At 37.8% G+C, this 24049-nt stretch overlaps 1 protein-coding gene across 2 annotated transcripts in view; it reads left to right on the forward strand.

Annotated features, from left to right (window-relative positions):
• Positions 1 to 18425, forward strand: part of LHPP (phospholysine phosphohistidine inorganic pyrophosphate phosphatase) — a 146831-nt gene extending 128406 nt beyond the window's left edge. The window contains exons 7-8 of one of the 2 annotated variants that reach the window (XM_088131760.1): positions 13651 to 13716; positions 17988 to 18425. In XM_088131760.1, coding sequence (XP_087987886.1) covers positions 13651 to 13716; positions 17988 to 18084 — 163 coding nt within the window. In that variant the 3' untranslated portion in view covers positions 18085 to 18425. The remainder of the gene's footprint in view (positions 1 to 13650; positions 13717 to 17987) is intronic. The other variant, XM_088131761.1, reaches the window with a different exon arrangement.
• Positions 18426 to 24049: the final 5624 nt, after the last annotated feature.

The raw sequence follows: 24049 nt of genomic DNA on the forward strand, positions 1-24049 counted from the left end.
TAATAAAGTTTTATTCATTCATTCGTTCATTATTCAATTTATATGGCTGCCCGTCTAACCACAATTTTTTTAAAAAACAGCAAAAATAAAAGGAATACTGTAGATAATTGGCAGCCAAGATTTAAAATAAACATACATAGAGGTACAATACAAATATTTCAACAAAACTAATTCCCAGGCTCCAATAGACACTCTGACCCCCAAGTCTGGGAACACATCCATGTCTTCAGGGCCTTGCAAAAGACCAAGAGGGTTGGGGCCAACCTGATCTCCCGGGGGATGAGGTTCCACAGGGCAGACACAGCAACAGAAAAGGTTTTCTGCCTGGGTTTTAACTTGAGGAAAGGAAACACCATGTATCTCACAGGCATATTTGGTGTTAGAACTGCTTTTGGAAATTTTTATTCTGCGCTGTTTGTTGTCTTACTTTTCCATTTGTTATTGCACTTGAACCATTGGAATAGTTGAAGTTGTATGCCAAGAGGTTTAGCTAAAACCAGTTTATAAGAATTAGAGCAATACATATTTCTATTAATTTTATGGGTAGTGTCTACCCTGGATTACATGTTAATACTGAAAAGAAACCTATCTTTGTGTCAAAATTTCAGAGTGGTATTCCAAAAAGGGAGAGATCACCTCCCAATACCAGGCCTCGTTACCCTGGCTGGTATCAGCCAGAATAGATAGTGAGACCCTAAGCCCTTATCTGCCAATGGCAGTTATATCAGGCCAAAATAGATGAACAAGTTAGCCTCAGCTGCATCCCAGTTCTTTGAATAGCCCCAAAACTCTCCTTTTATGGCAGTCTCTATTGACTTTGAGTAGCTGTAATGAAACAATTTCTGTTTTTCAAAATCTTACTAACATTGCCCCAAATTATATCCAATCTACAGCTCTTTCATCACCCTGTTAGGAGAAGTAAACCATGGTTCGATAAAGAATGTGCCTTGGTTAAAACCCAGGTAATGCAGGCATATAAAAGGGCATGTTTAGCCAATAATCTCTACTCCCATGAAATCTTTTAAAGAACAAAAGGAGATATAAGAAGCTATTAAAGAAAAAAAACCCCAAATATGCCCAGGAATTCTGGGCAGAGAGCAGGCTGTAACAAACAAAAACCATAGATTATTTTGGCTTCTAATACCAAAAAATAAAGTTAAAGCCAGAAAACGATATTAATTTAATTCCACTTGGCACCTGGTATAGGCATTTTCAAAGTATATTTTCAACCATTCAGGATTGTATCTCAAACATTCTGGTATCAGAGGATCCTATTCTAGAATGGTTACCAGTAACTCATGCAGAAATACGAAAACTAATTGTGCAACAACAACAAAAATAAAGCTCCTGGTGCAGATTTAATTTCTCCAGAATTCTTAAAGATAAATCCATCATCCACTCTTCATCGCTATAAATTCCTGCATGATAATCCCTAAAAACTGGCTCAATTCAATTACTCTCCCAATTTATAAGAAAGGAGACAGATAAGATCCTGCCAACTACTGTCCAATTAGTCTTCTTTCTGTAATTAGTAAACTATGCTAGATTTCTCTGCCACACATTACAGGACTGGATGTATTCCGAGAACATTACAGTGCCAGAACAGGCAGGTTTTAGGGACAGACATTCAACAATAAATCAGTGCCTAATATTACATCATTTGGCAGAAAGATACTATAAACTTTCAAATGGAGCTCTTTTTGCTGCCTTTATTGACTTAAAGGTGGCTTTTGACTCCATTCCCCGAGAAAAACATTGGAGGAAACTAGCTAACTCATTGATTGATCAGGGTCTGGTTAATTTGATTATTCACTTACTCTTCAATATCACAACACAGGTTAAAGGCATTGATTTTGGTGATCTAATGGAGCCTATCCCCACTCCTAAAGGGGTTAAGCAAGGATGTATATTAGTCCCCCTATTGTTCAACCTTTACATTAACGATATTGTTGGAGCTTTTGCCAATTCAGACCTCCATCCTTCATCCCTCTCTCATTGTCCAATCCCAGTTCTTCTGTATGCAGATAATGCAGCCATTCTTTCAGGTTCAAAAATTGGGCTATGTATAGTAGAGGTCTTAAAGAACATTCAAGGTACTGTGCTTGAGAATGCCTTGAAATAAACTACCAAAAAACAAACATTTTGGTTTTTTCCAGATGACCCTCTGATAATGATGGCAGACCCATTGAGCAAATGAAATATTTAAACACCTAGGTATTCAGTTTCAATCTTCTACATGCTGGGCTCATCCAATAAGAGAATTAGCTATGAAAGCTCAAAAAGCGTCTCTAGCAATCCACACATTTGCTAGTTGGCAGGGGAACAGCTTTGTCCCTGCAGCGATTAAATTATTCAAGGCCAAAGTCCATGGAATGATGCTCTATGGATCTCAGATGAGTATTTACAAAAATTTCTCAATCTTTGAACAAATACAAACAACATTTTTTAAAAATCAATAACACATATTCCTTACTCGATTTCTAATGCCATCGCCAGATTAGAGCTAGTTACATCTCATTCACGGTCCAGTTATCATGTTGGCTAAGATTCTGGGCAAAAGAAATCATTTGGGGTCCTCACTGGTACATCTCATTCCATATGATGTAGATCAATCTCCTCTAAAAAAACAAATAGACCAAGATCTGTGACAGTGTGGACTGTCAATACCAGCCTAGAAAAAACCTTGGTAGAACTTAACCAGAGGGTATGGGACTGTCCAGATAGACAGAGCCAAACATTCCATCCCCCTTACAGACAAATTGCTCTCTCCCCTTGGACACTCTCCAATTACTTCTATAAGATTCTGTATGCCCCACATCAAAGGGTCTTCTCCCTAGCCCAGGTAGAAGCTCTCCCTACTAGGGTGGCAGCTGGTCAATATGCCAAACTTCCATATGAAGATAAGAGTATGTATTTCCTCAAACACGGAGGTTGAATCTGTTTTACACGTCCTTTTAAAGTGCTCACTGTACTCTCATTGATGATCAGAACTAATACACCCCTCTTGAGCCTGATAGACTCCACTCACAATGAGGAATTCTTACTAAACGATCAATACTGGGTGTTTCAAAGGCAGTAGCAAAATTTTTACAGGCATACTTCAGAGATATTGTGGGTTTGGTTCCAGGCCACTACAATAAAGTGAATATCGCAATAAAGCAAGTAACGTGATTTCTTTTGTTTCCCAGTGCATATAAAAGTTATGTTTACACTGTACTGTAGTCTATTAAGTGTGCAATAGCATTATGTCTAAAAAAATGTACATACCTTAATTAAAAATATTGCTAAAAAGTGCTAATTATCATGTGATAGACTTGCTCGATGCAGGGTTGCCACACACCTTCAATTTTTAAAAAAACTGCAATATCTGCGAAACGCAATAAAAAAGCATAATAAAACAAGGTATGCCTGTATTTATAGCCTTAGCTTGTAGAAATTGATTGGTGCCTCCAATGAATTGCTAATTTTATAGGGTTTCTTCCTCTTCCTCCTATATATGTATGTATTGTTACATATGTATGTATTAATGGCGTGCTGTATTTTAAATTTTGTGACTTGGTCTTGGATCATAAATAGATAGACAGACAGACAGACAGACAGACAGATGCCTCATCCTGTATTTTGGGCCTTAGATATTTTTCTCCTTGGACCTTATTTTGATTGAACTGCTTTCCTATATAGTATTTTTTCTTTTTATCATTGTTGACCAATAAATAGTAAAATATTAGAAATACGTAGAACTGGGTTTCTTGGAGCAGGCTTGGGTATGCTAAATTGCATCCTTATAATTAAAAAACAATGGAAAATGGTATTGGAAAGATCAAACAGAGAGTCAGAAAAATGCGGAAAGATGTTTTACTGACCTATCATTCTCACTCTTGAGCAAGAGGAATTTTGTGTCTCAGTGCAGCTCTATAATTAGCTTGCCAGAGCTGTGTCATCTCCCAACCACAGGAATAGAATCAGATTTCATTTTTACATCTTATATTTTACCGAAAGGTCATAAAGTAACTAGAGATAGGTTGCATGATAAGCCAACTTGTTTCTGTTTCTTTGAAGCTGTGGTGTAATTAGCTCTACATAGATGCCTGGTTTTTTTAGATTTTTCCTACAAGGGAATGGATATACAGTACATACTCGTATCCCTATTCCACACATAAAAGACACATGCAGACTTTTCCTTTCTCCTTTGCTAGGGTGCCCCTTTCATATCAGTAGAGGGAGACATCAATGTTCATCTTCAGCCTTGGTGGGCAGATTGAACCTACCCTCATTATATTGGAAGCATGGAAGTCATGCTTTGTTTATAGAAGTGTTGTGACCAATCCATGCAACTCTAAAGAAAATCTATCTGTTTAAGAGATTTGATTTTCTGAGGCTACTGTTTTATACACATTTACCTGGGCATGAGTTCTCTTTATATTGCTGCAGATAACCTGCCTTTTTATTCTATACAAGTGGAGAGAATTAGCATCTGTATCTAAAAGCCAAAAGAAAAAAAAAAATAAAGTAAGCTTTTTGGGAAATATTTGTCACTTCTAGGAATAGGGATTGGTGGTTTCATCTTTATTTATGATTGTCTCTCCTCCCATTCCTTTTAAAAGACAGAGGGACTCAGGAAGTTCAGAGGTGGTCACATGCTGAAAAGATATGACATTGTTCAGTCTTAAGAAATAATTGGGTCATATTGAGTAGATCCTGTGTTCCACTGCATATCACTTTATGCAAAGGAATGCAATAATAATGGAATTTTTATTTGGGACAGATTAAGTGACATTTCGATAGGATTGTGTATTGAGTTCTCCTGTACAGGGTGCCTGATGTGTAAGGAATGCATTAATATCCCTTAAAGATTATTAGCATATTTAATATATAAACTTGTAATCTGCATTGCCCAAAGTTCTTAGAAGCCAAAATACTGGATTCCACTCTTCCAGGCAGCTTGAGAAAGAACAAAAAGTTAATATCTCAAGTATAGTGAGTTAATAAATATACCCTGTATTACCTATTAATTCTGTAGGTGAATTTCAGGTTGATGTTTGCTCATATTTATACTTGGAAGCCTGCCTCCTTCTATGAAAAGATTTCCTTTCATTATGAGATCTAGCTACCATGATATAGAACAGGTCAGTTGGAGGAAAGATGGAGAGGAACCAACAATGTAGTTCATGAGTAATAAAACCAAGTGATGGGGATATTAACCCAGATTTTAACAATTCAGCAGCAAGCTCTTTTCACAATTTTCTCAATAAATTGGTGGAAGGGAGTAAAATGGGAACAGTTAGTTTCGGGGGAAAAAGAGGTCCCATTTTATTGAAAACAGCTGTGCTCCATCCAAAGAACAGTTTTGCTTAATGCATATATATGAGATATGCAAGCCTTCTGATTAGTGTTTCCAGTCAATTCAGTGTGGAAATCCATTTGTTTCCACCAATAATGATAACTTCACATCCCTAAGCCTACAATCCTATCATTCATTTCCATACGATAATTTAACATCAACATATTCCCCACACTTCTCCCTTCCCTTGATCTCAGATGCAGTGGCTTATTAGCCTGGAAAAGTTTTTTTAAAAAACAGTTGGCAGGTGAAACGAGAGAAAGAAAAGAGTATATAGGAATTATCACCAAAGGGGAGGAGCTTGTTGCTTAAAAGCAAAGTAGCAAGTTCCAGATATCATCCCAAGGATTAGAGAAAGCCACTAGAGGGTATTGCAGATTTTATAGTTTGTTCCAGCCAAGCAGATGTCTGATATTGCTATCTGAAATGCACATTCTGAGAATTGGCCCCGGCAGCTGGCAAGAACTTCTCTCAGCACAGATAAGCAGACCAAACAGCTTTTCCCGCAGTCAGATGTTACAAGGCCTTGAGCAATATACAATATGAATATGTTGGTAGGCAACATTCAGCATGTCCTTTATGACATGATCTTAAAGGGTTACTTGTTCCTTTTAATAATGAAATAACAAAAATTATGTAATTATATATGTATTATTATATAAAGCACACATCAAATACATATGAATCAAATACATTGACAAAGTTTTGAAATACAACACACTTCTCCGTATTCACCTTTTGGCCCCAATCTCCCCTTTTTGCTCTGTCATTTCCCTTAATTCTACATGTTTTCTTCTGGTTCTAAGGGGGAGAATATTAGGGTGCTGTCTTGCTCCTGTGTCATGTTTCTGTATTTTACTCTTTTCCTTTTTACTCAGCTTAATCTTATTTGACTGTATTTTATTTTATTGTTTTTATTTTAATATGCCTGGTGGGTCTGTAACTCTTTTAGGGAAGGTTGTTGAGAAGGTGGTTGCGTGACAGCTTCAGAGGATCCTGGATGAAGCGAATTATCTGGACCCCTTTCAGTCGGGTTTCAGACCTAGGTACAGGACTGAAACAGCATTGGTCACACTTCTGGATGGCCTCTGGTGTGAGCAGGATAGGGGTAGTAGATTCATTTTTGCTCTTCTTGAACTCTCAGTGGCCTGTAATACCATCAACCACAGTATCCTTCTGGTCTGGCTATGGGGGTTGGGGATGGGCAGCACTGTATTTGCTGGTTCTCCTCCTTCCTCTGGGCCAGTTCTAATCAGTGTTGATTGGGAGCAAGAGGTCCTGCTCTTGGCCCTTGCTTTTTAGGGTTCTGCAGAGCTCAGTATTCTCCCTGTTCCTATTTAATATCTACAGAAAACCACTGAGTGAGGTCATCTGTCTCCATGGGGTAAGATATCAGTATGCTTTGGTGCTAGATGGTCTGGCATTGCCCCAAGCAGATCCTGTGCACAATCTGAGGGTCCTTCTGGACTCACGACTCCAGTCGTGGCCATAAGGACCTTTGAACAATTTTGTATTGTGCACCAGTTGCACCCATTCCTGGGTCAGGAGGTTCTACTGTCAGACACTCATGCCTGGGTTACCTCCTGAATGGATTACTGTAATGTACTCTACATGGGCTGTTCTTTAAAAGGATCTGGAAGCTGCTGTTCCATGAGCTACATTGGTTGCCAGTTTGCTTCCAGGTTCATTTCAAAGTTCTGGTAATGACCTGTAAAGCCCTGCATGGCATGGGGCTGGGATATTTGAGGGACCACCTCTGCCCAGTTATATTTACCCATCCCATCAGGTCCAGCAGAAGAGGAATTTTACGGGTCCCATCTATTAAGGAGTGTCATCTGACAGGACCCAGGAGGGGAGCTTTTTCTGCCACAGTGGCTGCCCTTTGGAACATCATCCCTCCTGAGATGAGATCGGCCTCAACCCTGGTTTCTTTTTGAAAGACTCTGAAGACAGAATTTCGTCATTGTGCCTGGGGATCCAGTTATGGTATGGAGCCTGCTAGATAGTTATATTGATTGACACATGACTTGTACTTTCCCTCAATTATGTTTTCTGGTTTTAATTTGTTTTTTAATGGGGTTATTTTATTGTTATTCATATTTTGTTTATTATTTGTTGTGGTTGTTTTAATTACATGAGCCAACCAGAGTCTCAAATGTGAGATGGGCAGCTATACAAATTGAATAAATAAATTAAATGCATACAAAAGAAATAGATTTGCACAAAATTTGTATATCAAGGACAGTACAGAAGCACATATTAGGGACATGACAAAAACTGTGCACAAAATGTATCATTTCAGGAGTAATATGCATAAAATGCAAACTTCTTATGGCAGAATTTGGAAACTTGGAATTGAACTTACGGTCAGGAAAATGAGAAACTGAGTGAAACCAAAATTGACAAATGGACCTACAGCTTGTTGTAATAGGAAATAGCATGAAGGAAGGCTATCTTCTTTTTACTGTCATGCATATTATTCCCATAACTGCTGTTTTAAAGGGGAGGGGGAATATGATTCAACTTTTGGGGGTAGAACATTCCAATTAGAATAAAGCTCCCCAAGTCTAAAAGGATGGTATTAGTACACACACTTTGCATACATTTGATCCAGATTTAATCCCTGTCATCTTTAATTAGGAGTGAGAAAGACCTCTATTCAAAGTCCTAGAGAGTTGCTATGCTGAAATGATTAACAGATGCTTCTGTCTGAGTAGTACAAATTGTTCTGGGAAAGGAAAGGCCAGTGATAAATATTCCCTTTATATGGAGAAGACTATTGATTCATATTCACAAAGTAAATCGTTTGAGAATTCCATCCATATAACTAACAGTTGCGCGGAATGAGGAGCTGGGACGTCATCCATTGCACTAACCCTTTTCACAACCCCATCACGTGTTGGGGAAAATATTTATAAAGGGAAATCTGCTGTATATGTATGCATCTCACCAAGACACTCATAGTTCTGCAGATCAATTTTGTGTGGTTGTGAGGCTTTGACCTTCATGGGGATGTGGTGATTGGTTTGATTGAGGATATGATTATATGAAATTTGCAAATTACCACATTTTAAAAAACCACAGCTCACCAGGTTAATTGTGATCACAGTGTAAGTCTGAGCATTATGCAAGTAATTACAGGGTTGACAGCTGTCTACCTCCCAGAATGGGAGAATGGGAATTTGCTTGATTAGGCAAAAAGGGTTGTGTGAATCTTCCTTAGGCATTACTAAAACAATAATTTTCCTTCCCGTGTACTCTTATATTTTGTCAAATTTGATGTTGTTGGGCCTAAGAGTAAATGCTAGTGGCATGTATTATTTTAGGGATGTCAGATTTACTCTTCAAAATATTTTTTTTAATTAAAAAAAAAATTTAAAAAAATTATTTCATCTGTGGTACACGCTGAATAGTAATGGTTTTAGGAGATTTATCCTCTCAGTGCTAATATATATTTACTATCCTTGGGGATTTATTTAATTGAAATTCTTTGAAACTGAACAGTTGAAAGCATCAGCTACACATATCTTATTACTGTTAAAATAACTGTTTAACTGTAATTATACACTGTATTGCTCTTACTGTATATCACTGTGTTTTGTTGTTACTGTTGCATTGGTTGCGGCTGTTGCTTCTGTACACCCCAAAGAGTCTCTTTGGAGCAGTTTATAAATTCATAATAAATATATATATATATATCTTTTAAAAAACCCTTAATTTAATATGGTGCTGAATTGAGATTATCATCATATGATTATTTATATAAAAGTACATTTTATAGCACTGAGCTCAGTGTGTGTGTATGTGTATAGGGTAGTATATTACCTCAAAGAGTTGGCAAAACTGGAAATTAGCTGTTTAGACTCATTAAATTTAAGCAGCGCATAAGCTTTGGGATAAAATATATAGAAATCTTCCAAAATCAATCTGAAAATGCTGGATATAAAACTAAGAGAAAAAGAACAGTTATTTTATCTTTAGCTAAAACCCGTTTGATAAGGTATTCTTGCAAAAACATGCCACTGTTAATTTTTCTAGAAACTCACCAGGTTATAGTATAGAATGCTTATTGTTTTCCTTTTTCACAAATACGAGATGTGGAAGTTTGTCTCAGCATAGCTGCCTAAGACAATATATATGCAAGAGAAGAACATAGAGCGTCATCATCCTCTGTTGATAGTCACCTTCACATGGCCACTATATATACCTGTGTTTATATATTTTATATATATTTGGATTGAGGATGTTCCATATTTAGGCAGCCGCTGCCTAGAATCCTTCTCCCTTGCATTTCCGGAAAATGTTGATGGGATATAAAGGAGAACACCCAAAGCAGGAGTGGTGCGTTCTCAACTTTATGCTCCCAAAAGCTCCTATTCATGGCTTTGAGCTTCATTCCTGATATCCTGAGAAGAGACTGGAAGCATTTGACAACTAGTGCAGACAATTAAATTCAGTAAACAAGGGTTTCTAGATTACATGCTTGACAGTAGCCTAGCTAACGCACTGTGTGCTACCTGCCATCTTATTCCTCTTGAGAGCCAGTGGTGTGTAGAAGGTAGAGATGCATCAAGAACAGATATTGTAATGTTTGACAGATGTTGAGACAATTGTGGTGCCTAATGTACATAAGAAGTACATTAGAGTTGGAAGAACGGCTTAATGCGAAACTTGTTTACTGTGCAGCTGGAATCTTATTTTCATCAATAATTTTTGCCTGCCAGAAAGCAGACTGCATTCACTTTTGGGCCAGAAGTGGTTGAGAAAATCTGTTGTGAAATATTCCTGGTTTTCAATCAGTCACACAGCCAGTGATCACTTCCCCAGTATGAGTTCTTTCAGTCTTTTTTCCCCCTTCTTTTTTAACTTCAATCTTTCCACAGTGTTTTTTGTTTTATTTTTCTTTTCTCTTTCTTAACTGTACATACCTGTTTTTAGAAGTGTTTTGTGGAATACATGCAAATGAATGTATGTCTGCAAGGGTTTATTCTCACTAATAAAACTCCAGCATTCTAATGCTAAATTTTATTTTACTCTATAACTTTAATTAAATCACTGAATTTTGCTCTTGTGCAGACGGAGAAATGGCATCAAAAATGCCTGAATATGTTCACAAAACAGACAGGCTTCCCACTATTTTTATTCATTTCTATTCATTCTATTTCTTATCCTATGGAATTTAATGGTACTTACCCCCTAAGCAGGGATGCGTGGAATCGTAACTTTAGTTACAATGCCAACATGTGACAGGAAAAGAAGAACCTGATAAGTTGACTTTTGCACTGTGAAGCTGTGCGTATTTATTCTGTAGCACATGGTGTTGCTTTGCAATAACTGAGGCTTGTAGTTGCTGCAGGAAACTGGCTTTGCTCCAGGGCAGCAGAATAGCTTTTAAAAACTCATGCTACACTTCCATTTTATACACACAAAACTTGAGCAGGAATTCTTCCCCAGTGATCTTTATCTTAGCTTTGTTAGCTTTCTTCTCTGTTCATCAGGAATATGATGGAGCCTGATTGTTAATTATTTAGCCATGTTATTAATAGTCATCTGACAATTGTAAGCCACAACAAAGGACTTGGAACAAGGTTACAAGTCAGTTCTCTCTCATCCTCTCTGCAGTGCTTCCTGCCAAATCTTCCCACCATCCTCAGTTTGCACATACAGTGCTTTACAGTACCAACCTATGATCTTCAAGCATCGAGGATACTGAAGGAAAAACCAAGCATAAGCTCCCTCTATCGAAGTGCAAACTTGTGGGTCTCTAATGTAAAGCTCAACACCCTTGGCCAACTCTTTTACTTTATTAGCATACAGACTTGCTGGAGAAAATAGTAGCAGGAAATACAAGTGCTAGACTGGTATTTCCTGACATTATGCAATTTACTTATTTATTTATGGAAATAATTATTTTACTTTGCTGATTATTTGCAATGAAGAAGCAGGGTAAATATGATTTATGGTCAGTTATTTGGTCTGTCCATGATAAATAACATCTACCTGATGCGCTCTAATGTCTGTTGTAATGTAGTAACAATCTGACTATTTGCATCAAGGCTTTAAAAATGCTGGTTAAGACATATACAAAGATACCTAGGCTCAGGGCCTCCTTAGATAAACATATTCCTATTTATGTAGCTTTCAGCATTGTATATCTATATATTTATCATCCTTTAATGTAAGTAGTGCTTATGCTTCATCAACACATGGTAATCAATATTTGATCACTCGCTTCATTCATTATTCATATTATTATTAGCCTGAACAAATCTGTTACAGGATGAAAGCTTCTTCATTCAAGGCTACGGACTCAGCCTAGGGCTGAGAGTGAGTAGCTGGCCTAAAATCATCCAGATGGCTTTCACGCCTAAGGGACGATTAAAACCTGGCTCTTCCCTCATCTAGTTTAGTACTTTAACCACTACATCACACTGGTTCTCATTGTACTAATAAGGGGAGACCTTCTTAGATATATAGGGAGTAATTTCATTAGCTTCATTTAAATACTGTACTCCCTTTTTAAATACTGTAAATTGTATCTCTGCTTTTGATTGTATTTAAAAATTAAAAGAGACCACATATTTTTTATCAAATAAAAGAAATAAATGTAATCTAAATTTCAGCTTTGTTTAAATTAAGCTGACATTTAGTTTAAAACAAAATCTTTAGATTTAAAAGAACTTGGTTCTTGGCCCTGAAGAAATAATACAACCTTAGCCATGAAAAATGGTGGGTGGGTGTGGCTAATGTCTCTGAAAGTCAAAGAATAAAACTGTTTAAACATTAAAAACAAACTATGGGTTTGTGTGACAGTGTCTTCTGTGCAGGCAACTCCAGAGTCCTGTATTGGTGTATGACCCTAGATTTAGCTAATCAAGGACTGATCACTTGTTATTCCGACTTGTTCAGAAATGGAATCAATTAGTATGAGTGGGCATGATTGCCATAAGATTTAGCATGAGATGCGAACAAAGTCATTGTTAGAAGGTTGGGGCATGTAGACATTTTTATATATTAAGACATTTAGATGTTTAAACATTTATCTTTATTGTTAGAAGGTTTGGGCATGTAGACATTTTTATATATTAAGACATTTAGATGTTTAAACATTTATCTTTATATATAAAAATGTCTACATGCCCCAACCTTCTAACATCATTGTCTGAATTCCCACATCACAGGAAGCCGTAGTTCACAAAACTCTTAGACCAAAGCTGTAGGGGGCTCAGCACAGTATGTGAACCCAGTTACTGTGTGTGTATTGTTACAATATATTCCTTTTCATCCTTCAGTAATATAGTGTGTGTGTCCGTGTCTCTGTGTGTGTGTGTGTTCATTCATTAACAGATTTTCGTGTCCAATACCCAGAAGGATTGGGGAATATCAGCACACCTTAAAATATGTATTAATTTATTTTACATTAGGACTATTGGGGGGAGGGCTCTGTGTATGTCTAAATCTTGTCTCCAGCATGGACTATATCATGGAACTATATGATGGAACAACTTAGAGAGATACAATAGCATACACTTATACTTTTATTGACTCTTATTTGATTGATTACAAGTATTCATATCTTGTCTTTTAGGATACAACTCCTATTTAAGCAACATCATCAATAATAAAATTATATATTATTTTTAAAACTATTCAATACTTTTGAAATTTTCCCCCAAATGCAGTTTCTGCTAATGCCAAGGTGGAGCTGAAGAAGACCAATTTGCAGTAGATTTCTGGGATGGTCTTTATCTGCTGTCTTCCTTTCTGCCCTATTATATCTTGAATGCAGAGAAACTCTACAGATGCCTCAAGATAAAAGTCTCAGTATTTTCATTAGTAACATTTGAGTATCATGCCAGTTAGCTTCTGGGTGCAGTTCAAGGTGCAGCACATGGGACCTGGTTGATTTTGACAGGTGTAATATAAGTATGTTCCATCTAGATTTAACCCTCTAAATTTAGGATTTAGGGCAGCTTCATCCAATCCACATGTGTTGATTTTAATTTCCATAATTTCAGGCCAGTATGGCCATTGACCATGCTGGCCAAGGTGTGCGAGACTTGGAGCCAACACATCTGGAAAGCATCAGACTGGGAAAGGAAAGATTGATCTTTATTAGCAATAAAGAAATCAGGAGTGTAGAAAAATATTTCAGAAAATGAACGGAATTGCTTATGATCCAGCATTTTAGGTACACAAATCTTGCATGTAGTCAACAACAAGACATATTTCTGCTATTTAAATTAATACTGAATTGATAAATGTAATTAACTTAGGGATGGTAAAAACAACAATGGTCTTTCCTCCAGCAAACCACATTATGGGCATTCGCAGATGGACAAAACAGGATACATGCCTTGTGATATTTCATGCAGGTATGTAATGAGCGTAATTCGCATTATGACATCATGGCACACTTTTCGTCATTTTGACAAAATTTGGCTGATGCAGATATGTCTGGACCACATAAAAGTCACAGTATTCCAAAATCAGCTAACAGTGAATGGAAGGAATGGTCCTTATCCTCATTAGCCAAATGCACACCAGCATGAAACGTCTAGTTCTGTAATGGTAAAATGCTTCATGTATTTCCAGCCTAACCATTCCCACAGTGTGCTAAACAATATTTCATTGATCTGGGTAGAAAACATTCATTGCCAAAAAAATCCTGTGTCCTTTTAACATTCTCTTTAAAGTCCATATTCATATAATATACTTTGATTTAATAGCAAAGGCTCTTAACAGCTTATTAATCTTGAGATATTATTTCTTCAGTTCTTATGTTAAAATTACCATTCAGTTAAGTGGCCCTATCAAAAAATGTGCGCACCTTACATATGCTGAAAATAAATTGCTTTTGTAAAAAATACAATTTGAAAAATTTATTGGGAAAGTATGAAATGTTTTCAAAATCAGAGTCAAGACTTGAATTTACCTCCTGCTGCGGAATAAAATGTTTCCATGTGTCAGCAATAACTTATTTATTAAAAAATATGAAATTCCATTGGCATAAGAAACATTTGCTCATGAGATTCTGGCATCTCACTAAATACTCATGTGTGAAAAGGAAAGAAAACACATTCCTTTGAACATTGGACTTTATTTTTGAGCTCTACAAAGGAAACTGCAAAATAAACAACAGATTACCAGATGGGCTGATGTATCAACAATAATAAAAATTTCTAAGCTCAAGGTTAAAAGATATTAGGATCTGGTTATCTGCTACAATGCCCTCACTCTGAAGTTACTGCTTTAAGACAGAAAGATAGCACTGTTTATAATTACAGTGCAGAAACTCAGAAAGTGATGGCCATGTAATGCATACAGTCAAAGCTTTAATTTTCTGTATTTAAGGCATTTTACACCACTCCACATCTGAAAATATAGCTTATAAATATCATAAATGAAATAATCCCTGCTTGCAGAATTACAAATTTAAAAACATAGAATGAAACAGGATTGGAAGGGAAGAGGGAAAGGGCCAAATCAGAGCCAAGTGTTTTTCAGTTCTAGAATCAGCAGATCATAGAGATGAATGTGCCCACGAAAAAGCTGTTACGCTCTCTGACTCAGATGGCCTTGGTGACAGTGAGTGGCTGGAGAGAGGACGTATCCAGCTTTTACATCTATATATTCCTGCTAGTGTAGGAGAATCTCTCCGTATGTACTGTATGGATCAAGAATTTGATCCTTACTGTTTTGTGCAGATAGTGGTAGGCCTGAAAATGCAAAATATAGGAATGGATATTATATTTTATATGCAGGAGGTAGCTTCTGTGATTTTATCTGTTTTATGTTTCTGATATGGATACGATTTGTCTATGATTGCACTGTACATAATTATCTAAACGTACTGTTTTAATATATCATTAAATTATTTTTGGTTCTCTGAAAAATAGGGATGATCAGAATTCAAAATACTTTAAGTTTAAAAAGATTGTTTTAAAGGTTCCAAGCTTGAAATAAACATCCTTTATTTTGGAGTGTTAGATAAATGTGAGACAAAGCATTTTGCTCCATGTTGATTGTTCTTCTATAATGAATAATGGAATTTCAAAACAAATTTCTTGTGTGTGTGTGTGTGTGTAATTTTTTTTCCAAATGACACAAAAGATGGGTGCTGAATGCTACCTACCAGCAAACATATCCAAAAATTGCTAAAGAAGATGATTTTAAAAGTTTTAAAAATTCCCATAGCAAGCGACAGTTAAATATGGCTTTTGCACTCTACCTGGACAATACAACATTGATTTTATTTCTTTTTTTAAACTTGTTATACTTCATAATATACTTCACAATTTCAGTTTCATGAAAAATCTCTCCCCAGTCTTAAATGTTAATAGATGAGCAAAGATTATAGGAATGGTAGCAAAGATTCCAATGGCCTTTTCATGCTTTGCTGGTTGTCTTTGTACAGGCATGCCTTGTAAATGCTTCAGGTAGTCCTTTCTGTTTTGCTTATCTTTGAAATTAGATACTAGCAGGGGCAATTTTCTAGCAGGTAATATTTCTTAAATTATCTATCTATCTATGGCGGCCTTCTCCAGCTTGGTGTTCCCCAGGTGTTTGGGGCTGTAAGTTCATTATATCTAACCAGTTATAGCTTCTGAGTATTCCTTGGTTCTACACTGAGTCTTCACGTGGCAATGGTAGAAAGGAGTATATTTGATTGATGCCATTCTCAGGTGTTGCCTGGTCACAGCACATCTCAGTAATTGCAGTGTGCTCATATATTATTCTTGAAGAACATTCAGAAGCTTCAGTTTACACAAAGAACAGCAGTGGAGTTGCCAAACTGAACCTGGTACAGCTGCATCAATCCTATATTGAAAAACTAGCACTAGCTACAAGCTTTTTCACAGGCTTAATTTGACAGGCTGGTTTTAAGTTTTAAAACTCTAAATGGCTTTTAAGTCAGTTATCTGCAGGATAAAGCTTATCAGTTATGAAAAGTAATTTAATAATTTCCCAGGATAACTTCTCATTTATTAAAGCTACAAAGGGAGTGCCTTCCAGAGTTTGAAAGCAACACACATAGGGCTCTTTTGAAGGCTCTTCCACTTGCAGGTCACTATTTGAGTAGCTGCCAGTAGTTTCTGCCCTCTTTGTCCTTACAAGGGGTATCAAAAACGTAATTCTATCTTAATTATAACTTAATTGATTTAATTGTTCTGTTCTTTTTATTTATTGTTCACGATATCACTACATGAAATTTTCATGTTATTGATTTCTGGGTTGTTTTTTTGTAATTCTTGTGTATTGTGGCAGTTTTCACAAAAGTTGTATGGAAATTCTCTGAATAAATAGAAGAAGGAAGTTGTAATCCCATACCCTGATAGGGTGGCAAATTAGAGAAGTTTGATCAGTGGACTACCAACGAAGAGTGAGTCCAAGCAGTATTAAAGAAGACTTTCATCCATTTGAGAAAGAAAGACAACTTCAGAGGATTATCAAAAGGGGCCAACTCCCTGGGAGCCTCACCCCAAACCAAATATATGATTTGTTCTGACAAGCATCTACTGAATCCTGCAAGTTGCAATCATCTTCACCAGCTGAGGAAGTAAACAGAACCTTGTGTATTAAACTGGTGGAATGAAAATAGAGCGAGTGACTGAAGTTGCACCGATTGTGATTTCTATCTTTGAAGCTCCACAGAACTAAGTTGGTTTCTTAAGATGTTCATCTAATTCTGATTATCACCTTGAATCATTCCAAAATTCCAGACTCTCATTAAAGACTATTGCTTCAGTCAAACCAGCCAAAATATATAGGGAGTACTCCTGTCAGGCTCCATAAGCCAACAGATGATGTAACATCTGAGAGAGACCTTCACATTAGAATTTGTGAACATCAGAGGAAATGTTACTGTACTTAGGAATGTTCGAAGGTCATGAGTTAAAGGAGTAAGGAAGTGTTTAGAAGAAAACGGCAGTCAATTTGAAAATTTAATGTATATAATAAAATGTGTATGGGGCCTGACTTTTGGTACACCTTGTATTTCTGTTTGTGGGCAAAAGGAGAGAAGAGAGAGAGAGAATTGTTAATAAAGAACAAAGGACCATACTTAATTTTTTTTTTGGTAGGGAGAAGGAAGACTACAGTGGCCAGTTTGATGATGCAGTGTGGGAGAGGTGGAGCCCTCCCTTAATCTCCGAAGTATTGGGTGGGAGTTGGTTTTTGTAAACTGTGGATATGCGGAATTCCTTGAACGACGTTTATGTTTTCCTGTCTCAGAATGGTAGGAAAAACTGCACTACAGATTTTTGGTAATCACACTGCCAACATGTGGTAGTGTGTTTGGAAGTGGCTCCAGGGATTGCAAAAATGGAATTCAGGGCTACAAGTTGCCTAATTCTGTCCAAAACCATGTCCATACAAGCAACCCCTATAATAATCAAGTGCATGGACAAATCCATCACAGTGCTGGGGCGGGGGGGGGGGGGAGAGAGATAAAGTACAAAACTTGCTGTTGGCCATGTTCATTATATCCCTGTTTAAACATTGACTCATGGCTAAAAGAGACAGAAAGCACTGTGTGAAGCAGCCCTAGGGATTAGACTTCACAGGGAATGAAATTGTGTACTTACCATTGTTTCCATGCCCCAATTCATCCTCTATCTATTCTGTGCTTTTGTCCTCCTTGCAGACCTTGTGATGAGCAGCACCCAGAAGTGAAAGCTGACTGTTATGTGAACAACCTGGCAGAAGCCATTGACGTGATTCTCAGGCATTTGCATAAGTAAAAGTGCTGCAGGAGGCCACTTAAGGCAAAGAGCTGTTAATGTAAGATCTTTGGCGTAACTGCACATTTCTATTAATGTTCAAGTCTTCATCCAATGCTTATGTACTAATTGTGAAGCACTACAAACATGCCTTCACAATCTAGTTTAATTTGCCATTATACCCAGCTAACGTGATATATTGACCATAATGGAAAAACAAAAATGAAGTTCAATGCATGCTTATTACTCTGCCCCAGGAATCGTTTGAATCTTATTTGTCTGTCTGGGGATACTGTATCATATCACTGAATAAACATCTGTGCCATGTACTACTTGACATGGGAACTGCTTCTTATCTTGGCCATTTTTTGTCGTTGTCTTATTTCTTACAAGAAATGCCTACAGAAAGCAATCATTCTAGATCATGGTCCTAAAGAGTTTTGTGCAGAATTGCCGCAGAAGACACTAGTAAGATTATGTCTTCGGATAATTTCTCATTTTTATTGTCTCCACCCATTCAGTAGGAAGAAAGAAAGGATCATGCTAGGAATAAAGACAGATGTTTATACAACAGCAGGAGTGTTTATCAGCATCCACACCACACCTGGCCCAAATATTTCCTCCTCCTTCAAGATTGAGCTCTGGGGCGGAATGGTTCTTCCAAGTCTGCAGTAGAAGCCGGCTTTCCATCATTCTTATGGTGGCATCCTGCAGCATCAAAATAAAACTTTCCCCACTCCCAGCCCCTGAAGCAGTTTTGGTTTCTTTTAATCTGTTTTAACAAGATGATGAATGAATTATATAAACATAATGCAGAGCATTTAGACAGTTTTAAGGTGCACCCAGCCTCCCTGAAGTATCAGAGGAGGAGCAGCAGAAGTGTCTGAGCCAGCATTTGAATCACTGGTATGCACATCTGTTGCTTTAGTTTCAAAGCTGGATTCAACCATCCACTGTAGGTGCTATCTTTATATTGCATCTCTCTTTTGAAACTTAAACGTACTTATTTCTCAGATAAGTGAATGGGTTGTTTCAGAAGTAATCCGGGCTGTCCCTTATTTTCAAAAAATACTTGACCTGCAGTTGCTATGACCTCCTGATAGAACCCAAATTAAGTCAGAGATCAGTAGTTTGGGGAAAGTTTTCCTTTATATTTTGCATGCATGCCATTCTATGGATGTCAGGAGTTCTGTGTACTTTCATCCTCAGGAACATGTACATCACTGTTCACTTCATATCTTGGAGGTAACATCAGCTCCCATGGCTGGGCTGTTTTTGTCAAATCCCATGGTTTTACTCATGATGTTCTCCTCTTAGAATACGCTTGCACATAGGGAAGACTCTTCTGTTGGTCAGCTGCCAAGCTGAAAGTGCGGGTGTTGAGTTCCTTGTGTTTCAAGCCATTGCTGTTGCACAAATCAGCTTGAAATACAGAAGAAAGAGTAAAACAGTTTCAGGATTGTTGCACTGAACTGAAAGTTGCATCTCCTCTCTCTCTCTCTGAGGGCACTGCTTAGCAAAAACATAACACAAAAATGTTAGTAAACAAGTATTCTTCCTGTTGCATCTGTCATAAGAGTGAACCAAATGGTACTTGCTGATCCAGTCCTCATAACATCTGTTCAGTTGCATTTTATGAGCAATGTCATTTTGTTCAGGTTCAGACATACTGTACAGGGTTCTCTAAGATATTTTCTCTGACATGTGAGAAAGAGAATCTCTTGCCTCTCTAGATCAGGATCTGGCACCAAAGGCAGATCCAGCTGCTTAAAGCCACTTCTCCTCCAGATCAGGTCTTTCACAATTTTAAAAAACAAAACTCTTACACTCTCTAATTGTACACCACCCAGAGTCACTCTCTTGTGAAATGGGCGGCTATACAAATATGATCGATCAATCTGTCAATTAATCAATCAATCGTTATGTCAGATTTAATGATAACCTGGATTGCAAATCATGCCCAGTATACAATTGGCTTCTTATTAAAATGGCATTCAAGATCCCAGACTTCATTGTGAAATGTTTTTTGCACTGGCAGTCTTTCTTTGCTGTGTATGGATTGACATTTCCATTTATAATATTTCATGAAGGAAGGAAGAAATTAATAAATGTAAATTATTACTTGGAATTGCAGTTAGTGGGTTCCAGATTCTTTATCAAAACTACCTTTAAATCTAAAAATAATGGGATTGACTTCCAATAGCCGGGGAGGATGGGGGGTGGCAGAGAGAAGAAAATATATTTTTGTACAACATTGTCTTAACAAATAAAATGTGCAAGTCTCTTTGATGGCCCTGATTTTCATTTGTTTACTGGCCAAAACTCCTATCTGTTGGATTCCCATGCTACACTGGGCAACAAACTAGCCAACCTCTTTTTAACCTAGCATTTGTGCAAGCCCTACCTGCATGGTTAGTTAAGGTCCAGTATGCTGAATACACCCATAATTCAATAAACCCATTAAACAAGGATTAGTGGTCCCATTAAACAAGGATAAGTGTGTCATACATAGTCATTACATAAGTAAATCTGTCTCAAATAAATGCACTGCCTTCTCTCTGAATCTGGCATGTAGTACTTCATAGTTGTGATCAAGCATTTCGGCATATGGTCTCGTTAAGCATAGTGGCCATATAGAAGTTATACTATACGGCTGCAATGCTTGCCCTACTCTCTAGCCTTGCCCATTGTGCCTTGTTCCTGCTTGCTCTAAACGAATATCTTTGCAAAACTGTTCAGCTTGGCCTATCAGTACCAATCTGATGCAACCAGGCACCTTTCTTACATAAATATGTGCTTGTTTGGTCCAGTTACCATAGAAACATTTTTCATTTGGTCATTTCATCACACTATAAAAGCATTTAGAAGATTTACCTAGAAATGAAAATTCTCCAGTATAATAAAGTTGGGGAAAAGTGGATATGCTCAGGGTTGGTGACGTGTTTCATTGATAGATGTGACTAGATGTTAGGCAAATTGGAAGAGAAAACTTTAGCTATATATGTGTTAATATAAATAAAACACTCCCACATAGGAATTAGTATAAAACTGTATCTGTGACTAAGCTGAATCTTAGCATTAACAGATCTGATGGCTGCCAGGTCTATTCATATATGTTTGTGGCATGTTTTAAGGACATTTCTTGAATTGGAACATTACGTTGTATGAAGCACATGGGTATGCTGAAAGTGGATGCCAAAACAATCTGGAAATACTTAATATTCTTTTTCAATGCACAATATTAACAGATGCTAATGAAAAGAAGACAATCTGATTATTTTAATCATTATCAAATCCTTTCTTGGCAGCACTGTTTACTCAATGTGAGAGGTCACTCTAACATCTGCACATTCTCATATGTTCCTTAAATTGTTTGCTCACAGACATTTTGATGATTCAAGGCTTCTTAAGTATGTTTTACATCTTTTATTTTGCCAAAGGTATTTTTATTCTGCTTTTTTCCCAAACACACGCCTTTTCCATGGAATGATATTGGCTCTGCGGGGGAAAATATTTATTTTTACAATAAGTTTTTCAAGGCATGTGTGTATGGGTGGGTGGCAATAGATTCCCTGCCTCAGAGTCAGCTGGAAGCCTTGGGTTGGGGAATCAATCAAATAAAAATCCCCATAATGTTAGAATCAAAGCACATCGCCATTTTGTGTTGGCTTTGCTCACACACGCAACTGGCTTGTGAAGCACTGTTGCTGGAGACACAGAGTGTAGGCCAGTGATTCTCAACCTTTTTGAAGCTGCCGCCCCCCTAAGGAGCGGAAAATTTTTCAACGCCCCCGGGTCAAATCAAACATTCATATTGAAAGGACGCTCAATGCACGCACTGCGATTAATCACGCGGGAAGACAGCTGACGCATGCGCTGTGCTGGTTGGGATCGGAGAAGAATCATAGTGTCGAGTTCTTCAAGGTCATCCTACCTAGAATACAAATTCGTCTCACCATTCTTAGAAGTACGTGAGGGCAGCTGTCGCGTAAGTTCGTTTTATTGCTGGTACAAATGGTGTAAACCAGATAATCGATTTAATAAATTTTTTTGGGAGTTTTAAAATTAAGTTCGAATGCCAAAACATGCTCATCGCCCCTTTACCGCCCAAAACATGCCCACCGCCCCCCTACCACCCAAAACAAGTTCACCGCCCCTCAGCATCCTCCCACCGCCCCCCGGGGGGCGGTACTGCCCCCGTTGAGAACCAATGGTGTAGGCAATAATATTTGCCAGCACCAGCGAGAGGCCCTGGGTGCTGCAACACACCAACTGAAATAATGGATCGGATGGAAGGATGGAAATCCCCTGGTCCCACCATGATTTTCTACCAGAGCCCATCCTGACAGGCTCCTGAGGAATCAAGCATGGGAGAACCTTCTCTTTCTACCCTCTTGAGAGAGAGCAAGACCACCCTGGTAAGTGGATTGACAAATAGAATAAGCAGGTTGGGCTTTTAGAAAGAATCTGAGCCCTTCTGAAAAGCTTGATGGATAAGTTATATTAAATGAAAGCTCATGGTGAATTCAGAGGTCACACTGCTTGTGTTGCATTTGAAATGAGCCTTATGAGATCCTGAGGCTTACATTCTGAGCCCAGAAATAGAAGCCCTGTGTCATCATGAATTCCCACTGGTCCTTGGCTCAAATTTTACCTTGGTTACTATATGGCTGAAATCATCCAAGTTTTCTTCCAAGACTAGGAAAGTAAATGATTTTGTTTCTGTAAAGCCTGAGTAGATTGTGAGGGAAAGGGAGACAGGCTTGCAAATAAAAGGTTCCTCAGCTGCTCATGCTATAGAGCATGAAATCTGTGGCCATTTAATGCAGAGAAATTAAATTAGCAGTTTAGATGCTCATTGAAGAGCAAGGAAATTACTTTTAGATAATCTCATGCCTAAAGATGTACTATTTCATTCTGCTAAATCAGGGGTTCTCAAATGTTGTGATGCTGGGCCCACTAAAACAATACATTAATTTGCCCTCCCTCATATTGATGAGTAGCATGAAGACCCTGATGCTGGGAAAGATTGAAGGCAAAAGGAGAAGAGGACGGCAGAGGATGAGATGGTTAGATAGCATCACTGAAGCAATGAGCATGAAACTGAGCAAACTCAGGGAGGCAGTGAAGGACAGGGAGGCCTGGCGCAATATGGTTCATGGGGTCACGAAGAGTCGGACACGACTTAACGACTGAACAACAACAATGGTGAGGTTGGTGCCATGCTCTTTTCCCAGCTCAGGTAGGTATTTGCCTTCCCATTTTCAGATAAACTGGGAGGTTTTTCATAAGCTTATGATGAAGACAACTGTGTTCAACTGTGTTAAAAATAAATACTGGAGACTTGTCTACCTTCCATCTTTTCCATTTTGCTGGCAACTGCTGTGTAAATCTTTAAATGTTCTATAATTTGTCTGTGTTGCTCTTCTCCAACCTTGTGCCCTCCAGATGAGCTGCATTCAGAATGCATACACAGCAGGTCATGTGTTGCTCCCATAACCTAAAGTCACACCCAGATAGAGCTGCCATTCCCTCTGATGATGGTAGTATCATGCTAATGGAAGGAGGAAAATCAGCAGCAATGGTAACTAGGAAAATGTGCATCTGAGCCAAGACAGTTACACATACTTCATTTAGGACAAGCATAAAAACTCAGTTTTCTGCCAAAAGTATGGACATTCCACATACATGAAAGCATATTTTATTCTGGTCAGAAGGTAGGGACACTGCAAAAGCCATGATTATCCAATTACTGCTTGCTCTCAAGATGCATTTGTTCCATCTTTTACTAGTTATGCTTGCAGAGCAAGGAAACCCATGGTTAACTGAATCATGGTTTACTGTATGGTGTTTCAACTCCATTGGGAGAAGAAGAGGGAAATCAGATTGGTCTATCTTGCCTATAAGAATCTCTGCTAATAATGAAGGAATGAGGCAAAAACAGGAGAGGAAAATAACATCCAATCCCATTCCACTTCTGATTCCA

This window comes from Python bivittatus, unplaced genomic scaffold, assembly GCF_059951505.1.
Source record: "Python bivittatus isolate LINGU-HERP-01145 unplaced genomic scaffold, Pbiv_v1 ctg000980_np1212, whole genome shotgun sequence".
In the NCBI taxonomy this organism is placed as follows: Eukaryota; Metazoa; Chordata; class Lepidosauria; order Squamata; family Pythonidae; genus Python; species Python bivittatus.